The sequence below is a fragment of the Theobroma umbraticum genome, unplaced genomic scaffold (genome assembly GCF_002168275.2).
Source record: "Theobroma umbraticum cultivar Fairchild unplaced genomic scaffold, ASM216827v3 scaffold_30.0, whole genome shotgun sequence".
Lineage (NCBI taxonomy): Eukaryota > Viridiplantae > Streptophyta > Magnoliopsida > Malvales > Malvaceae > Theobroma > Theobroma umbraticum.
In genome coordinates this window covers 8,611,708-8,638,005 of record NW_018397254.1, presented here as the reverse complement: position 1 = coordinate 8,638,005, position 26,298 = coordinate 8,611,708, and the positions used below count along the sequence as shown (strand labels likewise).

Sequence of the window (26,298 nt, the reverse complement as noted above, 5' to 3'; positions counted from 1 at the left end):
GTAACTAAATAGTTGGCCAATTTGTTAGCAATCTCGGGTCTTGAATCTTTTTACCTGGACACTACCTGGGGTGCCCACCAACACAACGAACATTTCACTCCCAGGGGTCAAATGGATTCTGCAGACTGTGAGAGACTGGAAAGAAGGGTGAAAAATGGAGATGCAGGAAGATGGAGAGGCTGAGCAGTGATCATAGGGGCATGGTTTTGGACATTTAAGCCACTTCTTCAATTCCTCCACATCCAAGAACCACTTGTCCTGGGAAGGTCTCTTTTATCATCTCACCTTTCTTTTTTTTTCTTTTCTTTTCTTTTTTCTCTTTGCTTTTGGGTCTTTAAAGTAGGGAAATATTTGTTCAGGTACATTATGTACTAGGAGGCGTGGCAAGGAACATAGCCGAGTGTATGTGGAAGCTTGGAACTGAGCCGTTTATGATTAGTGCTTTGGGAATTGACATGGCAGGTTATTTGCTGTAACCTTTCTCTAATGCAGCATCGTGACAACCTATAACTTTTTCATAAGGCATGCTTATATTGCTTTATTAGGAATAAGTTTGATAATCCAATATCATGATCCCAAATATGTGACATTTCTAATGTGAATATGTGGTTAATTATCTGAATTCCATTCGATCTTGGTGCAGGAAATTCTGAAACATCTAGTCTTGATCACTGAGACACATGTACACCTGGCTATGTCCAATCTTATTTCACATCAAAATAGGTGTTTTAATGACCATCATCTGTGGCCAATATCCCGATTACCCTTTTTTCTTCTTTTTATTAGGAAATTTGTTGTTGGGCATTGGAAATCTTCAAAGTTACCTACAGAGGTCAGCTCTTTCCCTTGAATTTTCAGTTCTTGATTAATGATGGCTATTGTTGGTGTCATACTGCTGCAATTACATAATCATTAATCCTGCTATAGTAATGAATACTCGCATTCTGTTTGATGAAACTTGTTGTATTTGTAAATAAACAGTGCTGATTGATAAGCTACTTTTGTTGGGCTTCTTATGACATCTTACAGTTTTTTGTTTTTTGGTTTCTTCTGGGAAATCAGACAGAAACATTTATAAAATGTCTAATACTTTTCTGGTTGAAGACGTGTCAGAAAGTATGCTACTCCACTCTTACATGGTTTTGTTGCAAGCAGGCATTAGGACGCACCAGGATATTAAGACTCCTACTGTCTGTCATATACTTGATGTTACTGGAGAGGTAGCAGCTGGTGTTGCAAGTGTGGAAGCAGGTTGTAAGTAGTGTTCGGGAATTTATTTGTCTTATGTGTTATAAGTAGTAACTTGTATAGTTTAGAGAAGTACTACACCGAAATTTAAAAGGTGTTGGTGGTGTTATTATGATTGCCGCAGGAAATGTTTCTCCGGAGTGGATTCAACAATTCAAGCAAAAGATACATTCTGCTCCTATATTGATGGTCGATGCAAATTTGAGTTCTCCTGCCATAGAAGCTTCTTGCAGAAGTAAACATTACTTTAGACTTCTGTCTGTCTGTCTGTCTGTCTGTCTGTCTCTCACTCTTTGGTGGTCTTCTGCTTGCTGCTAACATTAATGGCTTCCCTTATCTCACTTTTACTTGGTTTTTCCTCAAATATCTTATGGGTGGTGTTCTCTGCGTAGCAGCAGAGTCAAATGTCCCAGTGTGGTTTGACTGTATCAATTGCAAAATCCAAAAGATTGCTTCAGTTGTCAAGTATGTGAGTGCTCTATTTTCTGCACTTTTATGTCAATGATTCTTGTGTAAGCTACATTGTGTTATCTTAAGCACTTCCTTGTAATTCTCCCTCTTCATCTTTCAGTTACTAATTCGGAGGTATTCTGACGATACTTTTGCTTCACCTATGAAGATGAACTAATCGCCATGGCAAATGCTTTGTCTTCTGACAATATGTTTCATCCAATTGAAAGGAAAAAATGTTCTACAGATACTTTGTTCCAGATGCTAAAACCAGCGATCTGGCTTTTGCTTGAGAAGGGTGTCAAAATTCTTGTTGTTACTATTGGTTCAGATGGGGTAATTTTATGCTCTAAAGGGGAGCCAAGCTCCTGGAGAATTAGTCCAGAAAAGACAAAGAATCATGGATTCAGTGGACAGTTATTCGAAACTGTGACTTTAAGTTGTCCTTCAAGTTGGTACTCTGATTCTAAGTTTCTTGAGAGAAGTCCATATTTTTTGGCTGTGCATTTACCTGCACTCCCTGCCTCAGTAATAAGGCTTACAGGAGCTGGTGATTGCCTGGTTGGCGGGATGCTTGCTTCTCTTTGTGCAGGTTTAAATGTGATGCAGAGTGTAGCAATTGGTATTGCTGCAGCCAAAGCCTCTGTTGAGGTGGACAGCAATGTACCTTCTCAATTTAGTTTGGCAACAATTGCTGGTATATCTTTGATTTTATATCATTGCTGCTTTATGTATTGTTTAAGCATTAGTTTGCAACTTTGATAATATATGAATAATGTGGAAGTAGTGATGAATGGCAATATCATTATGCAGGTGATGCAAGGATGGTATATTCAGCTGCCAAAGTTTGCCCCATCAATCTAAGCTGTAATGTATAAGGAGGGGAAGGGGAGTTTGGGTAGACACCCCAATTTGGGTGTATAGCTGGCTCATGTGCTGTTGTGCACCACAAAGGAAAAATTAAAGAATGGCAAGTTGATCTTGTACACCATCTTGGCAGATTAAAAGTTGAAACTCATTATTTGGAATAATTGCACTAGGTTTTCGCACTAATATTTATGATTTATCTTCTCAAAAGATTGAGTTCGAATTTTCATTTTTTTTAATTGAAAAAAAAGAAAAAAATATACTATGGGTAATGGGCTGATGACGAGTTCTTTGAATCCATTGTGCCCATCAGGAGAATAAAAAGGTTAAGAACCCTCTTGTCTTGGCTCTTGGGGTTTAAGACAAGGGCCACATGTTATGCCTTTGAGCCTAAATATTGCTCCTTTCGGCTTTCTTTGCATTTCCCCGCTGCTCGAAAAAGGCCATTCCTTTCTGTGTTTGCATAAATGAGGTCCTTGAAAGATGGCTTAATATTGCACGTCCAAGCCATAAAAGCTGGCTTTACGCCATCAACTCTCACTTCCAACCAACTCATTCATCTCTACTCCAAACACGGCTGTCCGTGAAGCTGAAAATTGTTCGATGAAATGCCGGAACGAAACGTTTTCTCTTGGAACACATCATCTCGCCTATATAAAATCCAAACTTAACTCAAGCCCGTGTTTATTCGACGCCCACACAAAGACTTGGTCACTTATATCTATGTTGTCCGGTTTTTGTAAGGGCCGATGGGTCTGAAACTCACGCGATCAAATTATTTTACGACATGCAAGCGGCCCGTGATGATGGGATTAAAATCGACGAATTTACTGTAACTACAATGCTAAACTTGAGTGCAAAGTTGACTAAATTGAGTTATGGTGCTCAGTTACATTGTTTTATGGTGAAAACAGGGAATACAAAACTGGTTTTGCAGTGAGTTCTCTTATTGACATGTATTCTAAATGTGGGTGCTTTAAAGAAGCCTTTCAAATTTATAAGGGTGTGGCGGATTGGTTGATTTGGTTTCAAAGAATGCAATGGTGGCAGCATTTTGTAGAGAAGGTGAGATGGAAATGGCTTTGGAACTATTCTGGAAAGAGCCTGAGTTGAATGATGCTGTATCTTGGAATACTTTGATTTCAGGTTATCAACAACATGGTTACATTGAGGAGTCATTGAAGTTGTTTTTTAGGATGGGAAAAAATGGGGTTAGATGGAATGAGCATACTTTTACAAGTGTTCTAAGTGCTTGCTCCATATTGAAGAATTTGAAAGCTGGAAAGGAAGTTCATGGTTGGGTTTTGAAAAATGGGTTGAGTTCAAATCCGTTTGTAAGTAGTGGCATTATTGATGTTTATTGCAAGTGTGGTAAAATGAAGTATGCAGAGTTAATGCATTTGGGTAGTGGGAGAAGCAACACCTTTTCTGTTACTTCAATGATTGTTGGTTATTCATCTCAAGGTAATATGGTAGAAGCACGGAGGCTTTTTGATTCGTTGGCTGAGAAGAATTCTGTTGTGTGGACGGCATTATTTTCTGGTTATGTCAAATCACAGAATTGTGATGCTGTGTTTCAACTCTTAGGTGAGTTTTGGGAGAAGGAAGCAACTATTCCTGATGGTTTGATACTTATGTGCGTGCTTGGTGCTAGTGCCTTACAAGCTGCTCTGGATCTAGGAAAGCAGACTCATGGTTATATTCTGAGAGTGGGAATTGAAATGGATGAGAAGTTGTTTAGTGCTATCATAGATATGTACTCAAAATGCGGAAATATAGCATATGCAGAAAAGATGTTTCAGAAGGTTAATTTTAAGGATTCAGTGATGTACAATGTAATGATGGCTGGCTATGCTCATCATGGGCATGAAAGTAAAGTTTTCCAGCTGTTTGAGGAGATGTTGCAGCAAGGAATCAGGCCAGATGTTGTTACCTTTGTTGCACTTCTATCAGCTTGCCGTCACTGTGGTTCAGTCGAACTGGGTGAAAAATACTTTAGTTCCATGACAGAATCTTATAAGATATGCCTGAGATTGCCACTATGCTTGTATGATTGATCTGTATGGGAGGGCTATCAATTAGAGAAAGCGGTGGAATTTATGAAGTTATTCCCGTTGAGCAGGATGCTGCTTTATGGGGTTTCTGAATGTTGTAGGCTAAATAAAATGCAGAATTGGCCAGAGAGCAGAAGCGAAACTACTAAGAATTGAAGGAGATAGCGGGGCTCGTTATGTGCAACTGGCAAATATTTATGCTGCTGAAGGAAACTGGAAGAGATGGGGAGGATAAGGAAGGAGATGAGGGGGAAGGTCAAGAAGTTTGCCGGTTGCAGTTGGGTCTTTGTGGACAATGGAGTATTACTTTTATCTCCAGTGAAAATCCACTCAAAGCAGAGGCTTTTATGCAACATTAGACTGCTTGACCAGAACTACATGAAACTGGCGAGGCATTCTTTGAGAAAATCAGAAGACTATATTCTACAGTTCAACACGTGTTGAAAATGCCAGAATATTTGGAGTCTGAAATCCATGTTGACATCCAGTTTTTCATGCACAGAGGACTATCAAGTGCCACGGATATTCAGGAGGTATGCTGCAGTTTCATTATAGTGAGCGGGATGTCCTTATATATATTTTATCCCATTTGCTTAATGTAGAATAACCAGTCTTCATCTTTCTCTCTTTCAACATTCAACATGTTTATACTATAAATGGTTAAAGGCATTCTCATCCTTTCTTGTTCCTAGTGGACAGTAGGAATTTAAACTTCGGTGCAATTTCGGTCTTTCTTCTCTTTTCTGTTTTGCTTTGCTTTTCTTTCCAACTCAAGGTTGCCGTGGTATCTTAATTTACTCCCAGCTTGGGCATATACTGCCTTTATGTTCACCCGCTCATGACTATCTTAACCTAGAACAGTAGAATGCAATAGCAAACTTCAGCCTTTGGAATCGCATAGAATGGTTCATCGTCGTTTGTCTTGTTAACTTGGTGAAGGAAATAAAACTGGAACATATGTTGTTTCTTTGTTTCCATTCTGAAATAATTGTCCTTTGTTATTTTTCTATTAGGAAAGGCATGTGTCGAGAAGACAACTTTCAGATTAATGTTATGGAGCTCAAAGATAAAAACAAGCATTGCTGAGGAAGTCATAATACATTCGAATTGCCTCCAGTGCCCCATTCTGGTATGCAACCATTTTGTTATTTCTTCATACAAAACGTATATATGTATCGCGAACGCCTTCTTTTCTTCCCCACTTCTGGATGTTCTTGTAAAATCCCTCCATCAATGATCATGTAAAACAGTAACAGCAAGGCAATTGAAAACCAAAGCAAGAGTGCGAGAATATGAAATTTGCAGAGAACAAAGGAAGTTGCAATCAGGGGAAGGATGGCAGCGAACCCCAAAGACGTCTAATGCGACCGGCTACCTCCAGCAATGGCTAATCCTTACAATGCAGCTAGGGATGGCAATGGCTATTGTGGGTAGCCATGGTATCCGATCCAATTATATAAGATTAGGATATCCTATAATCGGATGCGGATAATAATTTTATTACTCGTTTCATGTTTGGATACCACCTCTTGTGTACCACCTTGATACTTGAATTTGATTATGTTTTTTTTTTAATTTTATATAATTAAAAATAAATTTATATTATTAATTAAATTAATTTATAATTATTAATTGTTTTGTAATATCTTTTAATACATAAACTATATATTATGTTAATTTATAAAAAATATAATTACTATTATATATATATATACGTTTGGTATATATATTTTAAATATATAAATATATTTACTTTCTATTTTGTATTAATATTACAAAAATTATAATTTATAAGACTATTAATTATAATATATATCTTTGTTTATATAAATCTATAAAATATATATATAAAAAGAAGTTGTACGATTAAAATAGTTTTGGAACTTAACTATTTTTTTGAATTTTATGTAATTAAAAACAAAATCATATAGTTAATTAAACTTGTAATGTTATTTAAATTGTTGTTGGGATACTTGTTTTTAGTTATTTAAGTTGATATTTGAGATATTTATTTTTTATTATTTAAAATTTACTATTAATGTGTTTTTATAAATTTAGTTGTTAATGAATTATATGAAATATGAATAAAAATATTATCATATATAAATACAGATATGAATTCGGGTTTTAATAACTAAGTGTATCTTAATAATTTTTTTTATATAATAAGGTTTTAAATGAATTTGAATAATTATCGAAAAGTGCGTATATAGTAAGATAAGATAGAGTAATAAATTTTAAAAATATTTGAATAATTACAGAGTTCAAGTATTTAATTTAATAATTGAATTTGAGTTTAAATATTTCAAAATTAACGAATATTTTATCTATTGACATCCCTAAATGCAACTTGAGTTTTTTACCAACTTTAATTACTTTCCTGATTAAGATCATACTTGCCCTTGAAATATTTCCTATCTTCCTACAGACCACAAACAGCATCTTCATATTCAAACTATAAAAGTGTGATCATCCTTGCTTGTAACAAAAACGTTGAGACTCCTTTTTATTAATTAGTTTAGAAAATTGATATTTGAATTTGGGATTTTTTATTAATTTATTTCCATGACCAGCACCATCGTCTCCGTGGTCGCATTAATTTTTATATCTGGCATCTATTTTCAGTTGCTTTTCTGCATTTAATATTATATATACAACAATAACGCAATCAAATATAAAATGAGGTTATGTTTTAAGAAAAAAAAATTGTTATGATATGGGCTTAAGAGAAAATATTAATAGCGTGAAATATTTCATTAAATGAAGAGAGATTTTATTTTCATAGGATAATGAAATTTAAATTTCAAATTAACTTCTCCAGTGAAATCTTTTTACTAAAAGTCTTGATAAAGAAAAAGTCCTAATTATTTAACCTTTAAACAAAAAAAATGATGTTAGTTTAAAAGCATAATAAGAATTTTTTAATAAAAAAATGATGTTAGTTTAAACGATTGGTTTAGTTAATTTGATATAACATATTCAAAAATCGAATTTTACCTTAAAATCTATAAAAAATATGAAACTATTTGAATAAACTAGAAATCGAACGAATTTATTCGATTTTTTATTTAGTTTCCTCTCAAGATCGAATTTCAACATCATTTTATAATTTATAAAATTAAAAAATCTAAATTATAGATATATATAATATCTAACGCTTAACATATAAAAAACATCTAAAACAATATATATAAATAACATCTCACATCTAAACAACACACACACATATATATATATATATAATAGAAATCAACTTAATACAAATAAATTTATGTAAACATTCCGCAAAGGAAGGAACAATAAATATGATTCATTAAAAAGTTAAATAATAATTATTAAAAATAACCTATATAATAATTTTAAAATATATTATTTAAGTTTGATTTTTTGAAAAATTTGATTGAAAAATATAAATAACGAGAATGGACCGAACAAATTAAATTAACTAAATTTTAATAACCAATTTATTCGGTTGGATCCAGTTTACTCAGCCCCATAAAAAGGCATGGGATTTTAAACAACGGGTAACTCAGCAAGCCAAGGCGGCGGGTTTACACAATAACTCGCCCCACTCAGCTTTAGGCCGTTAAATTCATAACAGAATGGAATTTTCAATTTTGTGAGAAGGTTTTCTTAAAAAAAAAAAAAATCCCTTATTGGAGTCCCGCTTGTTAGTCGTCAACTTCCAGTTTCCAGTTGGTATTAGGAATGCTTTAACGCACCGCAAGCATCAAACTTTCGACTGTGCAAAACCAACAAATTCCCTTCAAAATCTAATCTTTCGGTTCCCTTCTGACCGTGCATTAGTTCCAGTTTTATCTGCAAATTCCAAAATTTATGGATCTCACGAGCGAGGTCTTCCATTTCTTTCATTCTCTGAATTTTTTTTATTTAATTGAATATTATGCATCAAAAAATCAACACTGTTGGTTTGAATTGGTAGTTTGCCAATCAATTTAGGGTTTAATCTTTTTACATTTTCTGCATTAAATAGTACTTTGTTTAGTTTAACGTAAAAAAAATTATTTTTTAAATAAAATTAGGGTTTAATTTATGCCGAGTTAATAACAATTGGTTTGTGAATTGATTTAGGTGGGATTAAGGTTGCTTTTTTCCCCGATTAGTTCCAACATTGTTGTTCGGACGGCATGGTAAGCTCTTAGTTGAATCTATTAGTAGAAACTTGTCAATTTTTTTAACCCTTGACAATGAGTCTGTGGCTAATGTTGTGACTTTGTTTTACAGTTGTACAGTGGGAACTGTTCTTCCAGTTTACTCGACGTTTAAAGCAATCGAGAACAATGATCAAAATGAGCAACAAAAATGGCTTCTTTATTGGACAGGTTACTATTCACATTGCAACTTGTGTCTCGTTTAAATATATGAAGTTCACTTATTACCTGTTCCGTGAATTGACTCTGTTCCTCCTGTGTTGCTGCGCAAGTCAAGCTACATGCTGCAACTGTTGTTCCCGTTGATATCTTATTTTGACTACTAAGAGCTCATAATCATTTCAAATATATTCATAAGTGACAAACTTGTTGAGGGATTTGTTTTCAATGGAGAATATATAATTGGGAATAAACAAGCACAACAAAGTACACGATGAAACCTCCATTTCACATTTGCAGAAATGCTATTCACAAACCTATTTTATATATCACATTGGGACTGCAGAATTAGATGGTCATTTGTATTTAATGCATCTCTTTGTGTGCGGTAATGTGCCTGAAGCTGAGATTACTGAACTTCTTACTAGTTAAGGTGCCTGAAACTTGCCTATATGTGGCTACTGCATTTGGTACATCATCAAGATAAATTGCTGTAATTGCCTTATTCAGTTTTGTTTTACTTCATATCAGTTCTTATTTTTGCTTGCAGTTTATGGATCTTTTAGTGTTACAGAAGTGTTTGCAGACAAAATACTATTCTGGTACCTTTTTTAAACCGTACTTTTGCAGAAGCGGTTCTGTTTTTTGCTTCATAATTTTCTTCTCTTTTATTGTCATTCAGCCCTTTGAGTTCAAACAAGTAACTTGGTGCTATTCATGTGTATAATGAACTCTGAAAACTTAAAGTTTCACAGTTAACTTCTCTTGTTGCTCTTGTCATAAAACTTATTTATTACATGTGTGGTAAATAAAATTATTCATGACCAGCTCTGGAATACATGTTCTCAAGATTTTCTTTGTATGATGATTTTTCTTGTATATTGGACCTGAATAGTTAAGGTTTTCTATTTATTGATAATTTCTTTCAGTGCTGTTTCAATCTTATTTCTAGGTTTAAAGCATTTTCTTTTAAGTGTTGCTCCAATATTTGGAAGCTCATTTTGTTTTTTCCATCAGGTTTCCTCTCTATTACCATGCCAAGTTTGCTTTTCTAGTTTGGCTCCAACTTCCGTCTGCCAATGTAAGCTTGATTGTTACTTCTGTTTCACAGATAGCATATGCTTGTTAATATATCTTGGATGCACCAATATTCAAGGGTATTGATGTTTATTGGGGTACACTAGCACAATAGCTCTTGTAGCCTAGTTCTGCTAACAAAATGAATACCGTTATTAGTCAACGGATCCTAGTCTTCCACCATGTTATTTGTAAACTAATTGGATATTCTCATTTTTCATTCTTTTTTTATATACAACCAAGACATGGTTGAAATTTAGACAATGAACAAGGTAATCTTGGTAACTGATTGTTCTCTAACAGGGAGCCAAGCATTTGTATATGAGCCATCTCCGGCCATTTTTGCTGAGGCACCAAGCTAGGCTTGATCAAATATTGGAGTTCATTTACAATGAAATGGTAAGAAATTGTTTCTTTGATGTTACCATGGCAGGATTTAATTTTTGTTTTGAAGGGCTCATTCAAATGAAACATGCTATATTTTCAAGTGGCCTTATGCCAATCATTTCCATTCTTTGAGCCCCTGGTTCCACCCTCTTTCTCTCTTCCTTTTGTTGCACTGTCCCCCATCATCCTTCATTCTTATGGCCTCAAAACAAACAAGCAATCTATTAATTAGAGGCTGATTTTGCTGCCAAATGGGATGGTGTTTGCCTATTTGCTATTTTAGACTTGGAATCAAAACATGAGTATTATGAGTTGCAAAATTTTAGAGGTCTGATAGATTGGTGGAACTGCAGGGGAAATTCATCAGTGCACACCAATCAGAAATCAAGTTTGCTAGGGCACTTTTTGTGAAGCTCATGGCATCAGGTACAGACTTGGACCATTATTGGTTTTATTCTGTGCTATGAATAGTACTGAACTTCAGCCATTGTGCCAAATTATCTTTTAAGTACTCGTTCTTCTGTAAAAGCATTTTAAGTGTGTCAATTCCACATGTTATGTTGTTACATTTTCTCTAATCTACTATTTGAAGAAGCATTTCTAAACCACATTGCTAGCTTTGTAAGGTTACAATTTCTTCTTTCGGTTTATTTGAAAAAGAAAAAAAAGATCAGTAGCGGTAAAAATAGCTACCTGTGGATCTCACATTTTGTTCATGTTAGCAGTGAACCAGATTGTTTGGAATCTTATTCACCCTGTGCAAGGACAACCAAATCGTTCCATTGACGGCCCAAGACAAGTAGATTCAGATACAGGATCTGACAATGAAGATTGATGCTTTCGTAATGGGCATAATTTGCAGATGTTGCTCCTGTTTGAATTCCATCTACTCTTTTTCCTTTTGGTTAATATTCATTTGTACCAATGTTTCTCTCAAGTGTGAGAAGCTTAACGTTCAGCATATACGGGAAGAGTTTCTGTTGGCATACAAATGCGGCACTATAGTCTCGGATCCCATTATGATGTATATTTTTTTTTTTGTAAATAGGGTTTTATCTATAAGTGTTACCTTTGCAGCATTTGCTTGAGCAAAATCTGTACAAGGTATAGAAGATGATGTAGTTAACCTTTTTTGGCTACCTTGGTTGGAGATGTATCTCCAAATGGCAGCCTCAATTTATAATTTTACCACTATCATAAGCAGGCTCTCATGGATTAGTAGTGTATGAGGGTATTATATCTACAAATATGCTCAGCCTCGAGGTTTTCTATTTTATTTATTACTATTTTGTTTTTTATATATAAAGGAACCCTGGCTAGAGAGGCTCCTTCCACGACCCATGATTTTGTATGCATTTTTCACCGCAAAGAACATTACCTATTTTTGGTGCTCAAGCTGTTCAACTGTTACCTTTTTCTTCAAGACATTCAATGTGCTTGAGGTCTAGAGATGGATTTCTAATATTTTCTGCCAATGTTTGTTGTTTTTAAGCTTTCATACAAGTCATGTTTGTAGTTTCCAACAAATAACATCTTCCTATAATGCAAGATAAATAGATAGGCAAAAATTCATGAACTCAAGTCCCTCCCTGATACTTAAAAATATATGTATACAAGGAGAAACGAAGAGTGGGTTCGGATCCAACCCAAGGTTGGTAGAGAAGGGCCAGGGAGGGGAGGTGTGGAAAGCGACATCGTTTAGTGTTTCTCTCGTGGCCTGTCAACATGGATGCGGGAATGCCACCAGGCACCAGCTCCCGTTCTTAATAATGATTGGTGAATGCTGATGATTGTTAGACTGTATTGTATTAGAAATCAAATGAAGAGAACGATCTCCACTGCTCCATTCCATAAAAGTAATTCTCTTTTTAACTTAGATCTCCCCTCAAGGCCAGTACCAGCAGCCAACTTTCCCTCTTTCTTCAGTTAAAACACCATAAGAGCAGAAAAAATGATGGGCGGACGCAGAGACGGTCCGTTGATGAGAAACGCATCGCAGTCAACGGTGAAATCAAGAATATTAATGGCAATAGCCACTGGGATTTCATTGGGTTGCGTCTTCGCTTTTCTATATCCTCATGGCTTCTTCTCTTCCTCTGCCCCCACATTCCACTCTCGCCTCACCCAGGTCCGAATCCCCTGCTCCCACCCCCTATTCTATATCATTTGCCTCTTTGTAAAATTTGTTTGTTTGTTTGCTTGGAGCTCATTTCAGATTTTCAATGGCGACTTTATAAAGCAAAAATAAAAAAGAAGAAGCTTTTTACTTGGCAAATCTTCTCCTTACTTTAATGTTAAGTGTTAACAACATTGAGGAATTGACTTCACTGATTGGTTTTTTGTGCTCTGCAATTGTTTCTGGGTTGGAGTTTTCAGATCAAATGTTGAATCCAAAGTCTAGCTCTTGATCTACTTGACGATAATCTATGCTTTGCTTGATAACCTTTAGTTCAAAGTTCGTGTTTTTTCCCTCATAGCCCGTAAGTAGCTGGTAATTGAATTCTCTCCTACCCAAAAACAAAAAATGGAAAAATCTTGTCTGTGTATTGCTTTGGGCTGATAAATTGTTCTACTAATGTATTGGACGTTTATTTAAGCAATGGCTTTTGCACTACACTTCGTTTTTTACTTTATGAATTCGAACCACATTATTTTGTTAATTTAGTCTTGAAAATGAGATTTATGTTGTAAAGGCCTTGATATTCGGTTTTGTCATCTAGTATGGTGCTTGTAGCTGGGTTGGATTTTTAGGCATGAATGTGGTTTTAGAAAACAAAAGTAAACGCAATTTTACTTGTTTCTTTGCTAGGTTCCATCTACCAAATGCGAATCGTCCGAAAAGTTAAATGAGTTGAAAACGGAATATGCAGCAGCATCAATTAGAAATGCAGAGTTGAGACAACAGGTTAAGGAGCTCATTGAAAAGCTTAAGTTAGCTGAACAAGGGAAAGATCATGCACAAAAGCAAGTCGAGGCATTGGGTAAGCAGCATAAAGCTGGGTCTTTTGGAACTGTTAAAGGTTTGAAAACCAACCCCACCGTGATTCCAGATGAGTCTGTGAACCCCAGATTAGCAAAATTTTTAGAAAATGTTGCTGTTCAAAGAGAGCTTATAGTGGCACTTGCAAATTGGAATGTGAAGGACTCATTAGAGATTTGGTTCACAAGCATAAAGAGAGTTGGTATACGTAATTATTTAGTTGTTGCTTTGGATGATAAGATTGCCGAATTTTGCGAATCAAATGATGTTCCAGTTTACAAGAGAGATCCAGACGAAGGAATAGATTCTATTGGGAGGGCAGGGACGAACCATGCTGTTTCAGGATTGAAATTTCGTATTTTGAGAGAGTTTTTGCAGCTGGGGTACAGTGTTCTACTTTCAGATGTTGATATTGTGTATTTACAGAACCCTTTCAATTATCTATATCGGGATTCAGATGTGGAATCCATGACTGATGGCCATAATAACATGACTGCTTATGGATTTGATGATGTCTTTGATGAACCTACAATGGGATGGGCTCGATATGCACACACAATTCGCCTATGGGTTTATAACTCTGGTTTCTTCTATATCAGACCGACAATCCCTTCAATTGAGCTCTTGGATCGTGTGGCTAGTCGGCTTGCTCGTGAGCCGAAGTCTTGGGACCAGGCAGTTTTCAATGAGGAACTCTTTTTTCCATCACATCCTGGATATGAGGGGATTTATGCTGCCCGCAGAACTATGGATTTCTATCTCTTCATGAACAGTAAAGTCCTCTTCAAGACTGTGAGAAAAGATGCTAGACTGAGCAAGTTTAAGCCGGTGATTATTCACGTGAATTACCATCCTAATAAACTCGAACGAATGAAAGCCATTGTGGAATATTATGTTAACGGCAATCAGGATGCATTGAAAGCTTTTCCTGACGGTTCAGATTGGTAAATTTGTGCTTTGTTCATCACAATCACCCTCTGCTTTTTTCATCACCAGTCAGCACTGGGTGCAGAAGGGTCATCCTGTAAATGGCTCAAAGCATATATTCCTCAAACAGATATGATTACACATACAAAAAAAGCGGTGCCTTCCATTTATTCTTACCTAAAGCTTTAGAATCTTGCTCTTCTGCCAAAGCAAAGAAAATCGAAAAGAATAAGTTTTTCTTTTTTTCTTTTTTTGTGATAAAGATTTGTCCTTTATTGCTTTGGATTTTTCTTTTTCTGGTCTGCACCATTGCGCAGGTTTTGAAGCAATTTAAATCCATTGATATTGAACTTACTCACTTTCTCATACGATGTCTATGTAAAGGGTTTAACCAGGGTTAAACTTGATTTCTTCCAACTCAATATGCTAATATATTTTGCTTTTGCTCATGATAATTCACAGGTAACCTTTTTCCGAGCATGTACATTGTTTCTATTTCTGAGAAAAAAATTTACCATTGATAGGTAAGGGATTGGAAAACCTTACCTAGACCTGAACCGGAACTCTTGTTAGTTTTGAAAGATCCAAATAAATGGTAAACAACAGCTCTCGCAACTCCACTGAAAGTGATGGGTCATGGGTTTGGGCCACTTTGTATCAATTCTTGCAGCTTTGAAAAAAATGAGGAAGTACTGTTTCCTACTTTCTAGCCTGCATGAAAGCTGGATAAATGTATAACACAAATTACTCTTTACCATTTAAATCCGGTCCTTTTGATTCTCTTGAATGGGGTAATGTTGACTGCTTAGCTGTCCCAGATCTACATTATTGACGAGTTCCAACAAAAGAAAAAGAAATTCCGTCCCGAAGATCCACAAAAGCCAGCAGCAGTCTCCAGGGAGTATCAATTCTCGAAAGCATGAGAATCTCTCCGTCACCTTTTTCCTGGTAAGTAGTTTTGTTCAAATCCGTTTCTTTTTCGTTTTGTTATGATTTGTAGCCAAATAAATTTTCAAGAATAGACCCAATAAAATCTGATTACAGAGAGCAAATGTGAACCGGAAATGAGTTTAGTTTTTTCAATTCTGTTAGTTCGATTTTTTAAATAATTCAATTATTAAAATTAATTTGATTCAATTTCAATTAAAAAAATTTCTAATCAAACTAAAGTAAAGATATTATAGAGATTTTGTATGAAAAAAAATTCTAAACTTAATCTATTCTCCCTGTTTAATTATATAAATATCAATCTTATTTATTATAATTTCTTTTATCATTTTTAATATTTTTATAATATTAATTTATATAAAAAAAATACAACATAAATAAATATATATACAAACAAAATAGATAAAAAATTTGACAAATTTGTTTTTTAAAAATCAAACTGAACTAACAGAAGTACCGAATTAATTTGATTTCGATTAATTCAGTTATTTGTATAATTCAATTATTATTTTTAAATATAAATTTAATTAATTTAATTATTAAATATTTAAAATCGAATTAACCGAAATAATTATTAAATAATCGTTTGCACATATCGAATTACATGTTGTTTCAAAGAATCAAAGTAGAAGGGCAATTTTACTGTGAAACTACGAGATTCAGGGCGAAGTTAAACTGAATAGCAAATACAGGAGAAAACGTTTCTTTCATTGGCTGAGAGCCATGTACTGTATAAATACTCCAATATAAACAGCATTCAGGTATATTTAGATATTGCTTTATTGCTTCAAAATAGAGATTGAACTTGAAGCACTTCCAGGTACGCTCGGGTTTTCAAGCATGAAGTTCAGCCCACAAAGCTGCAAGGTCATCATCTGGCCCGCACATCGGGATTATCTCTTCCTGTTTCATTTCCACAATTAAAAACCAATCATGTTATGGATAGGACGTATTTTTTTGTCAATATGCAGAAGATATCAATAAGATTGCAATAAACAAAGAAAAGGGGACGTGAAAATATGCAGAAAGGTCTGGGTGGTGAACCATAATTAGTTTGTTTTCCTCATCAAGTCTCCCACATTCCTCTGAAACTCTATTCAGTTCCTCGCAGAGCGCAGAGCTCTCAACTTTCAGCACCTCTATTCTTGCTTGTAGTCTTTCACGTTCTTGCTGGGGGAAACAACAAAATCCACAATACAAGTATTAGCGTATGTAATTGGACTTTAACTTATTACCTAGCTATGCAAACCTTTTCATCCCCAAATGGTTTGTTCATATTTTAATTATATAGTATTATTCATGCATTTCCAAATTAGATCCTGTATGAGTCACAATATAATATCTCCACTCTAATTATGTACTTCAATGCTGGCCGTTTCTTAATCCATGAATGCAACAAAGGCATAAATCTGGTGCCATTTAAGCAAGGCAAGATATGCTGATAACCCAGGATATCAAGTTTTTTATTTTTTATTTTTTAAAAAATAAACATTATGTAAGCAGGAAAAATAAGTCTAAATGAAAATCATGTAAAAGTTTTATGGAACTCGTGTGCACATCCACACGTATAAACATGGATACCTGCTTGCGTAATCTTGACCTTTTGGCTGACTCCCGATTCAGTTGCCTCCTCCTTTGCTTTCTCAGGTCATAATCATCCTGACAAGTGATGAAAACCAGAAAAAAAAGGTATAAAATGCAATCATGCTAACTGGCACATACATGAAAGTTCTAGATAATCTCTGTTCTATTTTTAGAATTTAAAGAACGGAGCTGCGTTTAACCGGATAGAACATTCTACTGGACAAATCTACTCTGATTGGCGGTATAGTTTTTGGGGGAAATTAGTTAGTTATATCCTCAGGATTTCCCTGAAGAGACAAGTAGATTGTTGGATCGAGATGCTTTGAGATGTATATTACAATTGTTCAGTTTCAATAAAATTTTGCTTCAGTTGCTAGAAAAAAAACAAAAACTTGCAATTAGTCTTAAGCTAAAATAGTGAGGGCACCAGCTGCATACACTAATCTTTGCTGTTGTTGATACCGACCCGACAGAACTATAACTTATTGCCAAGTTCAGAGCAGACTCAAGCACGTATGACGCAGAACCTTCCACCATTGTATCTGGATGTGCACCAATGTCAACAAACAAACAGACAAAAAGAGAGATGTGCAATAGAAACTGAAAGGTAACACCGTCCATTGCAACTACTGGAGGAGGACAACGAGGGAAAAACCCCAAGAACTTAAAAACTTACAGTCATCTGCTTTTGTCTGATTCAATCTTTGCTTCTTCGTTGCAGAAAGATCCTGAAGGAAGAGAAAGCTTCTACCGCATTAGCAAAACAACCCAATTCACAAGTTTCACAAGCTTGACTCATGTATTGTTTGATTAACGGAAAGTCTGAAACAATGCTGAATTTTACAAGTATTAAATTTGTACATAAAAACTATTTGGTATGATTTTAAAAATTAAACATGAACAGATTGTTATTAAACATTTTGCAAAAGGGAGATATAACTTCATAGAGATTGTGCATCTAATAAGGGTTTAAAGAATATAGCATAGAAGAATTTTTAATTAATTTATGGAGTTATTGTAGTCAAACAATGAAAAATTTTAAACAACTTTTAACTAAGTATACCTTAAATAGGTTCTCACAGAATACCTTAAATAAATTCTAGCTGCTTAATAATTTTTAAAAGTGTAACCAAATGCATTGCCAATATTAAATCATTGCCAAGGAATGCTGGTTGAGGCTCCAAAGATGGGTATTGAGATGTGGGTTTTTCTTTTGATTTTGTTGTAACTGAGGGGAGGTCTTGTGAGGGAGTAGTGGAGTTTCCTGTAGGGGTTTTGCTTCCATTACTCCTGGGTTTTGGTTTTGTTGCTGATGTTCCCCGTTAAGGAATGTTTCATTCCTGGTTATTAATAAAAATTCACCTATGCTTTTCAAAAAAAAAAAAAAAAAACTAAACAACTTATATTTCAATGCATGATCCAACAGAACACATTTACAGAATTTGATAATAATCAGCCACTTAAACTACCTTTTCACAGAAGTGGTTTTTTGTTTTTGCAACTAACAAGAACTAGCAAGAGAAAGTTTCTTAAAGTCACGTACCTGATTAGCGTCACCCATTCCATCAGGTGAGGCCTCATCACCACTAGCAGCACTATTGAAAGAAAAATTTGCAATTACAGTCTGGTACAACACTTCCCTACCCCACCCACCCAAAAGGGAAGTAAAGGAAACTGAAGAAGTGACAGATGCATACTAGAAAAGAAATGATGACAATAATACCTTCTCGGAGAATCATGGGTATGATTTCTGTAACTTGTACCTTCTTCTTTACTTCTGCCTGAATCCAGGTTTTTTTCTCTTGGAATATCTTTTACTTTCTCGGAAATCGGCAGCATGGAATCCTGAACATCTATCAATGATTGAATAAGATATATGCATTATCCGATGAGCAAGTAAGTAAATGAGTTACAAAAGTAAGTAGAAACTGCTTTCGTATACGAAGCCAAATACATTCAAATCCGAAAATAGTTCCAGAGAAACAAATAATTGAAACAATCTATCTGTTGAAATGGAAAAAGATGGGGGAAAAGAACAACAGACGGAATATGAAAGTGTACCCCGACAGCATTAAAATATGCATGTGGCGACTTCATATGATAAAAACCAGGATAAAATTGTGGAATTGGGTTAGGTTGCATTAGTTGAGGCTACAAAAAGGGAAAAAAAATTCAAAGAAAAGAAAGTAGAACACTTTCTTTGAAGAAAGCAGAGCTGGGGCCTCACAAATATTAAGACAATGGCCTGGCTTACCAAGTAATGCAGTTGAGAATTTGGCAAAGAAAAACCATCTTGAGTGTACTGGATCTGTTCATTGCAAGAGAGGCCACTTAAGTTATTCAAGTTGAGATACTATATATATATATATATAGTAATTAATATGTTCAGAAGATTGTCTGTCAGTACTCTATTACTGTCTTTGACCTGCACAGAGTTTAACCAATGCGGCGCCGGAAAAGGTACAGGTGCGGCTGAAGTTTCCTGGAGAAACAAATCATGAAGTCTTCATTTATTTATTTGTTGTCTTTGGCATTGATATTTGGTCAGAACAAATGCAGAAAACAGAGACAAAGGAGAACCTTATCTTTATGAGACTTTGCTAGTCTCCTGACTTCCCTGGAATCCTTCTGTTTTGGAGGTTTGGACTTAGCAATTGAATTTCTATCTTCTGTCCCCATTTTGTCTCTCTAAATACCAATGGAATAACCCAGTCAACAAACAATAAAACAATTCTCATCTTTCATGTCATTATACAAAAACTAAACCAAAGGACAAGAAAGCATCAAAGTGAACAGATAAAAACACTTGTCTGTTTGAACACCTTCACGCATTGCACACGTCACATGCCAAAAGGATAGAATTTGAGACTTGCATTATTCGGTAGATCAATCCAACATGCATATGTCTCAAATTTATTCTATCATAACTCGGAACACAGAAATTCACATGGACTCTTGAAATTAATAATTCAATAATCTCACTCTGATCAATCATAAATCATCATAAATAAAATAGAGACTAATCCAAACAAAAGCAAAAATCGCAAAAGCAGAGATAAACTCACACTGAGCCCTATCAGGTAACAACTTGTGACCTTCTAAAATATTTTCTGCAACTTTTTTTGAATTTTGGTATAAAGTAAAAGGGAAAAACCAAACCTACTTGATACGCAGTTAGTTCAAAAAAATTGTTATTCAATTTTTATGGAAAGTGGTCCTAGGAGTGAATTCAATCCGGTACCAAGACTAGAAAATTGGAATAATCAAAGATTTAACAATAAAGAAAACCCTAAGTTTTCAGTTTCGATTTAGGGGTTAAGGCATAGAGAAGGAGAAGGGAGGAGGGACAAAAACACCTGAGACCGAGAGGATGGCGCGAAAGGGCAAATTTTGGATTGATAGCTGATACGGTAGGTTTTATACACGTTAACACGCGTAATGCTCTTTTCCCTTTTATAAGGCGTCTATGTCAATTATCGACGGCTGAGATCGTCCCGTCAAAATACGCCTACGGTCCGGATTAAATCCTATTTTTGACCACCGACTTACTTTAATTGCCCATTTTATAAATGAAAAATAAAAACCTTGCACATCTAGATTAGAATTTGGGGCATTTTTAAAAATATTTTTTTAAAAATATTTTTTTATAATTTAATTATTTTTAATCAAGTTGGATAAAATTATCTTTAATGAAATTATATGTCATGATATTCATACCATGTACAGAAACATATTACACGCCATGGTGAGATTATTACACGCTATGTACAAAAACATGTGACACATCATAGTTAGATTATTACACGTCATGTACAAAAATATTACACGTTAGGTTGTTACATGTCATATTAAAAAAATTACTATTATTACACATTAGGTACAAAAGCATGTTACACGTTATGGTTAAAAAATATTGTTACATGCTATGTTAAAAAAAATACTGTTATTACATGCCATGTTGAAAAAATATTATTATTACACGTTATATTCAAAAACATTTTGTTACACTTTAATACCTAAACTGTTATTGTTACTTACAAACTAAAACTTTAAATCCTCTCAACTTTTTTTATTTATTTGTGTTTCTTTGATAATTTGACACAGATTAAAATATTTCTAACATGTTTTTATAAATTAAAATATAAATTTTCTTATCCAAAGCACCTATTTTGACTAAGAATATATAAAAAAATTTCATTAAAAATCTAAGTTTATAAATTTTAAAAATTTGAATTTATTGGTGTCTAGATTCCGAATTAATCTAATTAAAAACTATTTCAAACATCTGTGATCATTTCTATTATTTAGTTTTATCCAAAATACCTAAAAATCAAATTTTTTAAATAGACATCCACTCAAGTACATCAAAATCATCGTTTGATATTTTCAAAGTGCTAAAAAAATAAATTTGAAAGTGCGAGAGAGAAATCGAGAGTATAGTAGACGAATAGTAAGGAGAGAAATCGATAAAATTAGAAAGAGTAAGATGTTGAAAGAGAAAAATCAGAAACACAAATGAAGAGAAATTGTGATAAATAATTTAATTTATTTAAAATAATTTTAAAGATATTTTTGTCAAGCTATAGTTAAATATGACTAAAAATAGTTAAATTTATTTTAATAATTATTTTTAAATTACTCTTATCAAAAAAGGTTATTATTTACAATTTTCTCTTGAAATTTTGTGCATAAAGGATTTTCAAACAATAACTAATATAAGTTATAGTTATAATAATGGAAGAATATTCTTATTTTTATATTAAAAATCAAATATTAATTAATATATATAAAGTATAAACTAGCGAATACAAAAGGTACAAAATGAAAATATTTGCATGGTTAAATTTACAAGTTGATTTTCTTAGTTGCTATTATTTATTTTTTTAAAATAATATTTCACACAAAATTTGAACTATAGTTTGTATAATAGAATTCAATTATTTTCCTTTTAATATAATATACAAAAAAACTCCTAAAATTATTATCCGTTTACAATTAACACGAAGCCATACCTAGACAACATTACTGAACTAAATATCTTTACAAAGATGCCCCTAGCTTCTACTATAATTAATATATAATCCAATTAGGAGCAAGAATTACTGGCTTGATTAAGATGCAGTGCGTTCTATAATTAAATTTATATGCAACAAAAATTATTAACTCGATCTAATATTACAGATGTTCATGAAAATGATTTGGTCAAGCTTGTCTCAATTGATATTTTTAAAAATTAAGTTTGAGCTCAATTCAATAAAATTAGTTGATTTAAGTCAATTTAAATTAAATTTATTATTAACATAAAAATATTTTATATTAATATTATTATATTTTAAAATTTAAAAAATAAATAAAAATATGTTTTTATAGATGATGATATCTCAAGACAGATTTTTTTTTTCTGAAAGTCAAAAAAAATTATATCCAAAACGTCGACTAGGTTGGGACAAATCCATTGACTAAAAGATCGCATTGATTATGAACAAATCTAAAAAATTAATTATAAATATATAATCATTTGCTTAAAAATTTAACTTCATGAAAAGAACATATAATCCAACCAATATATCTTACTCACTAATAACAATATTCCATTCCTAATAATATTTTATTATGAATTTTACAGCTTTAAAAATGCAATTGCAAAATATATAACAAATTTCCGAATTAAATTGAAAATAAAGCAAAAGAGTTTCTGAATTCGTCTTTCAACAAGAGAAAATCAAAAGAAAACTATTCATACTCCAAGTTCTGATTTGTTCTCAATTATTACTCTTAACTCGGGAATCGGATTATTAATAAAGTCTCACGGTTATCCAGATTCTAGGGACTAAGCTTCATAATTTTTTAAGCAGTAAAATTAGTATTTAATCACACTTTCTTTTGGGTAAAAAAAAAAAGCAAGTAATTAGGAAAAAGGAAGGCAGGAACAGTTATAACAACAATTAGAATAAATCGTACAGATTTAACATTGTCCATATTTAATTTCAAAAGTGAGTCAATCAGCATTTTCCAGTCCCACAACCGGCTTTTTACCTTTAACAAAACATTATTTTACTACAAATTTATTTTTCTTTGCTGATATTCTTACCTTTGTTCATCAGTTGTCTTCCAAGAAAGGACAACTAGTTTCTGTACTCCAGCTCCAGCTTTCATTTTTGTCAGAAGGAAAGAACAAACAAAACAAAAGAAAAAGACAGAGCCAAATGTGTGGGTTTCAGTCACAGCACACGCTCCATTCTTAGGTTGCTCTCCTTGCTGTGGGAATGTCTCTGCCCTGCATTTTGGTCCTGACTTAACCTTTCGTTGTGTTACTGGGTCTCATCTCATGACACTTCTCTCCACGGAGGCAAGTGGGTTTCCTTCGTTCTTCTTCTTTTTCGCTACAATGTGTGCTTGTTTGGAGGTTTTCTTACATGGGTTTGGCTCATTCTCTCATGTTTTTGTTCTTGTTGATTTGTATTTGCTTCTTTAGTTGCAAAGATAGGTGCTCGTCAGCGTTTTAAGCAAACTTTCATTGTTTGGGTAAGACTAGTTGGTTGGTACACTATTAGTTCCTTGGTTTCTCTCGTTTTAGTCCTTTTTTTGGGGTTCTTGTTATGAATCTGATCTGCCTCCTTGAATATATTATTTACCTATAGATTGTTTTTGGTCTCAAAACGTGCATTTTCGAGGTGCCTGAATGATCTGCTCTTTTTATTCCTTTATGAGTCCAAAACCAGGAAAGCTAGAAATTTTATTGTCTTCGGTGATGAAAATTCCATTTTGACTTACGTGCTGTCTCTGAGGAAAAGTAATGCTTGAGATTTGAGTATTTTACTGTGGGATCTGGGGTGTAAGTTTGGGTATATGTTCATTTAAACCAATTTTGGTAGCTGCATTCAACTGAGTATGTCAATATTGAGGACTAAGAGAGGACTTCGATTGGAATAATGAAGCAGGGAGATTATTATGTCCTACTAAACAATATTCTGCAATGGGAATGATTCCCAGAATTTAAATTGTTTTGCATTTTTGTAATCTATGGGCACAATATATGTATAATCATATATCCATATTTTGCAGATTGGAGCAAGTTACTGACCCATTTTCCAGTATCACTGAAATGCAAACAAAACATGGTTGGCACTCTATTGTGCCTCTTCGTTTCCGAGGAAATTCAGCTACCCGCTTTTGCATGTTTCCAAAAGTAAAGTCAGCAGGCTTCAGTCCTGGCAATGCTCCTGTTTACCTAAATGTGTATGACTTGACAAATGTTAACGGCTATGTTTATTGGGCCGGCCTTGGCATCTTTCACACTGGGGTGGAAGGTTGGATTATTTTCTTCCTTTACCAATTTTCATGAGCATTAATCAGTGGACATTTCTTTGGCAGAAAATTCTTCTGATGGTCTCTTAAGGTTATTCACGACAATAAGTGACATAGCAATTCTCCTAATCGTGATAATTTTATACTTTCCGTTTTCATTCAGTTCCAACTCGAAAGATGTACTATCATTGATTAACTAAAAGATGTCAGGAACTGATCTTAATTTTATTTTTCAAAAGCGTGAGGTAGTGATGCAACATAAGTATTTCATTATATTATTTTTCGCTACAATGCAATCACATCTGCATTGAGGAAGCATAAGGTTGTTGTCTATAGTAGACTTAGGCAGGGAACTGGGGGACAAACAGAGGAAATTGGTGTACATTTTTTCCGTCAGAAAAATTAGAACAAGCCTGCAATTTGTTCAGTGACAAATACTCTGATGGATCCTCAGTAATTTTGATGTCCTAGATTAATTGTGATATGACAAGAAAACATTGTCCTTTCTCTGTGTATCACTTCATAGGCTTATTCTCCATTACTCTCACCTACCTTACATGCCCTGCTTTTTCAAGCATAAATTTCTTAATGCATTCGCCAGTTGTCTTACAAAAATTGTTTTGTAAGATATTTTCTGCTGTCTTTTTTTGAATTTCTCATTAATGATGCAATATTCTCAGGATGTTGCAAATGGTTTCTTATTATCCCTGTGCACGCTTACAGTTCATGGTGTAGAATATGCCTTTGGAGCTCATGACTACCCAACAAGTGGTGTCTTTGAGGTTGAACCTCGGCAGTGCCCCGGCTTCAAGTTTAGGAAGTCGATTTTCATGGGGACAACATGCTTGGATCCTGTCCAGGTCAGAGAGTTCATGGAGCGCCAATCTGCAAGTTACCATGGTGACACATACCACTTGATTTTTAAGAATTGCAATCATTTCTGTGAGGATATATGTTACAAGCTGACAGGGAACCAGATACCAAAATGGGTGAATCGACTTGCAAGAATAGGTATTATAACACATTTTATTCTTAGTCCTACATATATTGAGTTGAAAATTCTTTTGGGTCCACATGCCTTCGATTCTTAGTACTGGTGTGATGCAATGAAAGATTGAATCCCGAATTTTTAGTTGTTGACTTTATGAAACCTTGTCTCTGCTTCCTGGTGTTGAAAGTTAATCCAACAAGATTTAAATGTATATGCACATCTATATGCTTGATTAGTCAAATTAAATGCAAATGAGTTTTACGTTTGGGTTGTTTCCTGCTTCCTAGAGCATAAGGTATTCAGGAGGCTTTCAAATACACATTACGCTGAAGTAATATATACATATATTGTTGTTAGAGAGGATTTCCTGGTCTAGGTGATAACTGAAGCTGAAGAAGGCCTACTTTCCTGGAAAGAATAAAGATGTGGTGATTTAAGACAATGCTTATTGGAGTTATATACCCTAGCAACCGTTCTTTTGAAATCATTCTTTAGGTCATGAAAAACTACTCTTCACACCCTTTTTATCCTCCTTGTAGGTTCATTATGCAACTGCATACTTCCTGAGGCTCTTAAAGCTTCTGCTGTGCGCCATGACGCCAACATCCAAGGAGACAGTGAAAAAAAGAGACTGAGAAGTGCCTTCAGTTGCTTATCATCAATCTCAATGCCTCAGAGGGAAGTATCAATGTCTTCACTCTTTTTGCACTCTCACTATAAAGGCTGTCTACCACCGTGGGAGTTAAAGAGATCTAAAAGCACCTCATTGAAGCAACAATGAGAAGACTGTTACTTCGTCTCTTTTGCTACAGTAAAAAAGAATGTCCATTGTCCTCCTCAAAGTTTTGAAGCATTGGAGTATGCTCTCCACCTTTTGTCGTCCGAGTCACTTGAAGAGGCAAAATATGTACAAGTTTGTTCTTTTTGAATGTTAAAAATGGAGGGTTTTGCATGTCTCTATTCGAATGCTTTTGCTAACCCGTGCCTGTGGAGTTGCTTGTTGTTAATGTAACATGTAGATGTTGTGGATATGCAAGTTGTATCATAACGACAAAAGCACTGAATTTGTTCCATTGTTCCTTAGGCGCATTGAGCTCTCCTCATGTTCTAATGTTTTTAGATAGTTTCATTGTGTTTGACAAAATA

General features: G+C 34.2%; 6 protein-coding genes across 11 annotated transcripts; 5 read left to right on the top strand and 1 right to left on the bottom strand.

The window, feature by feature from the left end:
- The first annotated feature begins 170 nt into the window (after positions 1-170).
- On the top strand, positions 171-2,614 carry LOC110426419 (pfkB-like carbohydrate kinase family protein). Its single transcript, XM_089785377.1, is given in 8 exon segments — positions 171-266; positions 360-472; positions 787-836; positions 1,153-1,251; positions 1,373-1,483; positions 1,641-1,717; positions 1,834-2,395; positions 2,512-2,614. Coding segments are annotated over 8 exon segments (1,173 nt in total). The 3' UTR covers positions 2,577-2,614.
- Positions 2,615-2,973: 359 nt separating this feature from the next.
- On the top strand, positions 2,974-6,153 carry LOC149527739 (LOW protein: PPR containing-like protein). Its single transcript, XM_089783113.1, is given in 12 exon segments — positions 2,974-3,297; positions 3,300-3,482; positions 3,485-3,568; positions 3,571-4,594; positions 4,596-4,636; positions 4,639-4,729; positions 4,731-4,834; positions 4,837-4,960; positions 4,962-4,988; positions 4,990-5,152; positions 5,638-5,748; positions 5,870-6,153. Coding segments are annotated over 12 exon segments (2,220 nt in total). The 5' UTR covers positions 2,974-3,032; the 3' UTR covers positions 5,873-6,153.
- Positions 6,154-8,135: 1,982 nt separating this feature from the next.
- LOC110415194 (HVA22-like protein k) lies at positions 8,136-11,734 on the top strand. Its single transcript, XM_021426765.2, has 8 exons — positions 8,136-8,474; positions 8,712-8,770; positions 8,865-8,962; positions 9,501-9,552; positions 9,968-10,031; positions 10,331-10,426; positions 10,768-10,840; positions 11,140-11,734. Exons 1-8 carry the CDS (start codon positions 8,457-8,459, stop codon positions 11,247-11,249), a joined length of 570 nt encoding a protein of 189 aa, XP_021282440.1. The 5' UTR covers positions 8,136-8,456; the 3' UTR covers positions 11,250-11,734.
- Positions 11,735-12,083: 349 nt separating this feature from the next.
- LOC110418690 (arabinosyltransferase RRA2-like) lies at positions 12,084-14,747 on the top strand. Its single transcript, XM_021431487.1, has 2 exons — positions 12,084-12,542; positions 13,224-14,747. Exons 1-2 carry the CDS (start codon positions 12,366-12,368, stop codon positions 14,340-14,342), a joined length of 1,296 nt encoding a protein of 431 aa, XP_021287162.1. The 5' UTR covers positions 12,084-12,365; the 3' UTR covers positions 14,343-14,747.
- A 1,045-nt stretch (positions 14,748-15,792) lies between these two features.
- LOC110421934 (uncharacterized) lies at positions 15,793-20,261 on the bottom strand. 4 transcript variants are annotated; one of them, XM_089784552.1, is made up of 11 exons: positions 20,210-20,261; positions 19,434-19,541; positions 19,261-19,335; positions 19,108-19,161; positions 18,577-18,698; positions 18,397-18,448; positions 17,530-17,581; positions 17,292-17,395; positions 16,851-16,928; positions 16,314-16,439; positions 15,793-16,172 (listed from the first exon to the last, which is right to left on the bottom strand). In XM_089784552.1, the coding sequence occupies exons 2-11, from the start codon at positions 19,530-19,532 to the stop codon at positions 16,104-16,106; spliced, it is 831 nt and encodes a 276-aa protein (XP_089640678.1). In that variant the 5' UTR covers positions 19,533-19,541; positions 20,210-20,261; the 3' UTR covers positions 15,793-16,103. The 4 variants fall into 4 exon arrangements, with proteins under 4 accessions (XP_089640678.1, XP_089640677.1, XP_089640679.1 ...); XM_089784551.1 differs by lacking the exon at positions 15,793-16,172 and having other exon boundaries at positions 16,230-16,439; XM_089784553.1 differs by lacking the exon at positions 15,793-16,172 and having other exon boundaries at positions 16,230-16,439; positions 19,279-19,335.
- A 2,699-nt stretch (positions 20,262-22,960) lies between these two features.
- Positions 22,961-26,235, top strand: LOC110412672 (deSI-like protein At4g17486). Of its 3 annotated transcripts, XM_021423288.1 has the most exons (5): positions 22,961-23,202; positions 23,329-23,378; positions 23,919-24,163; positions 24,885-25,172; positions 25,692-26,235. In XM_021423288.1, exons 3-5 carry the CDS (start codon positions 23,959-23,961, stop codon positions 25,931-25,933), a joined length of 735 nt encoding a protein of 244 aa, XP_021278963.1. In that variant the 5' UTR covers positions 22,961-23,202; positions 23,329-23,378; positions 23,919-23,958; the 3' UTR covers positions 25,934-26,235. The 3 variants fall into 3 exon arrangements, with proteins under 3 accessions (XP_021278963.1, XP_021278955.1, XP_021278948.1); XM_021423280.1 differs by lacking the exon at positions 23,329-23,378; XM_021423273.1 differs by lacking the exon at positions 23,329-23,378 and having other exon boundaries at positions 22,961-23,273.
- Positions 26,236-26,298: the final 63 nt, after the last annotated feature.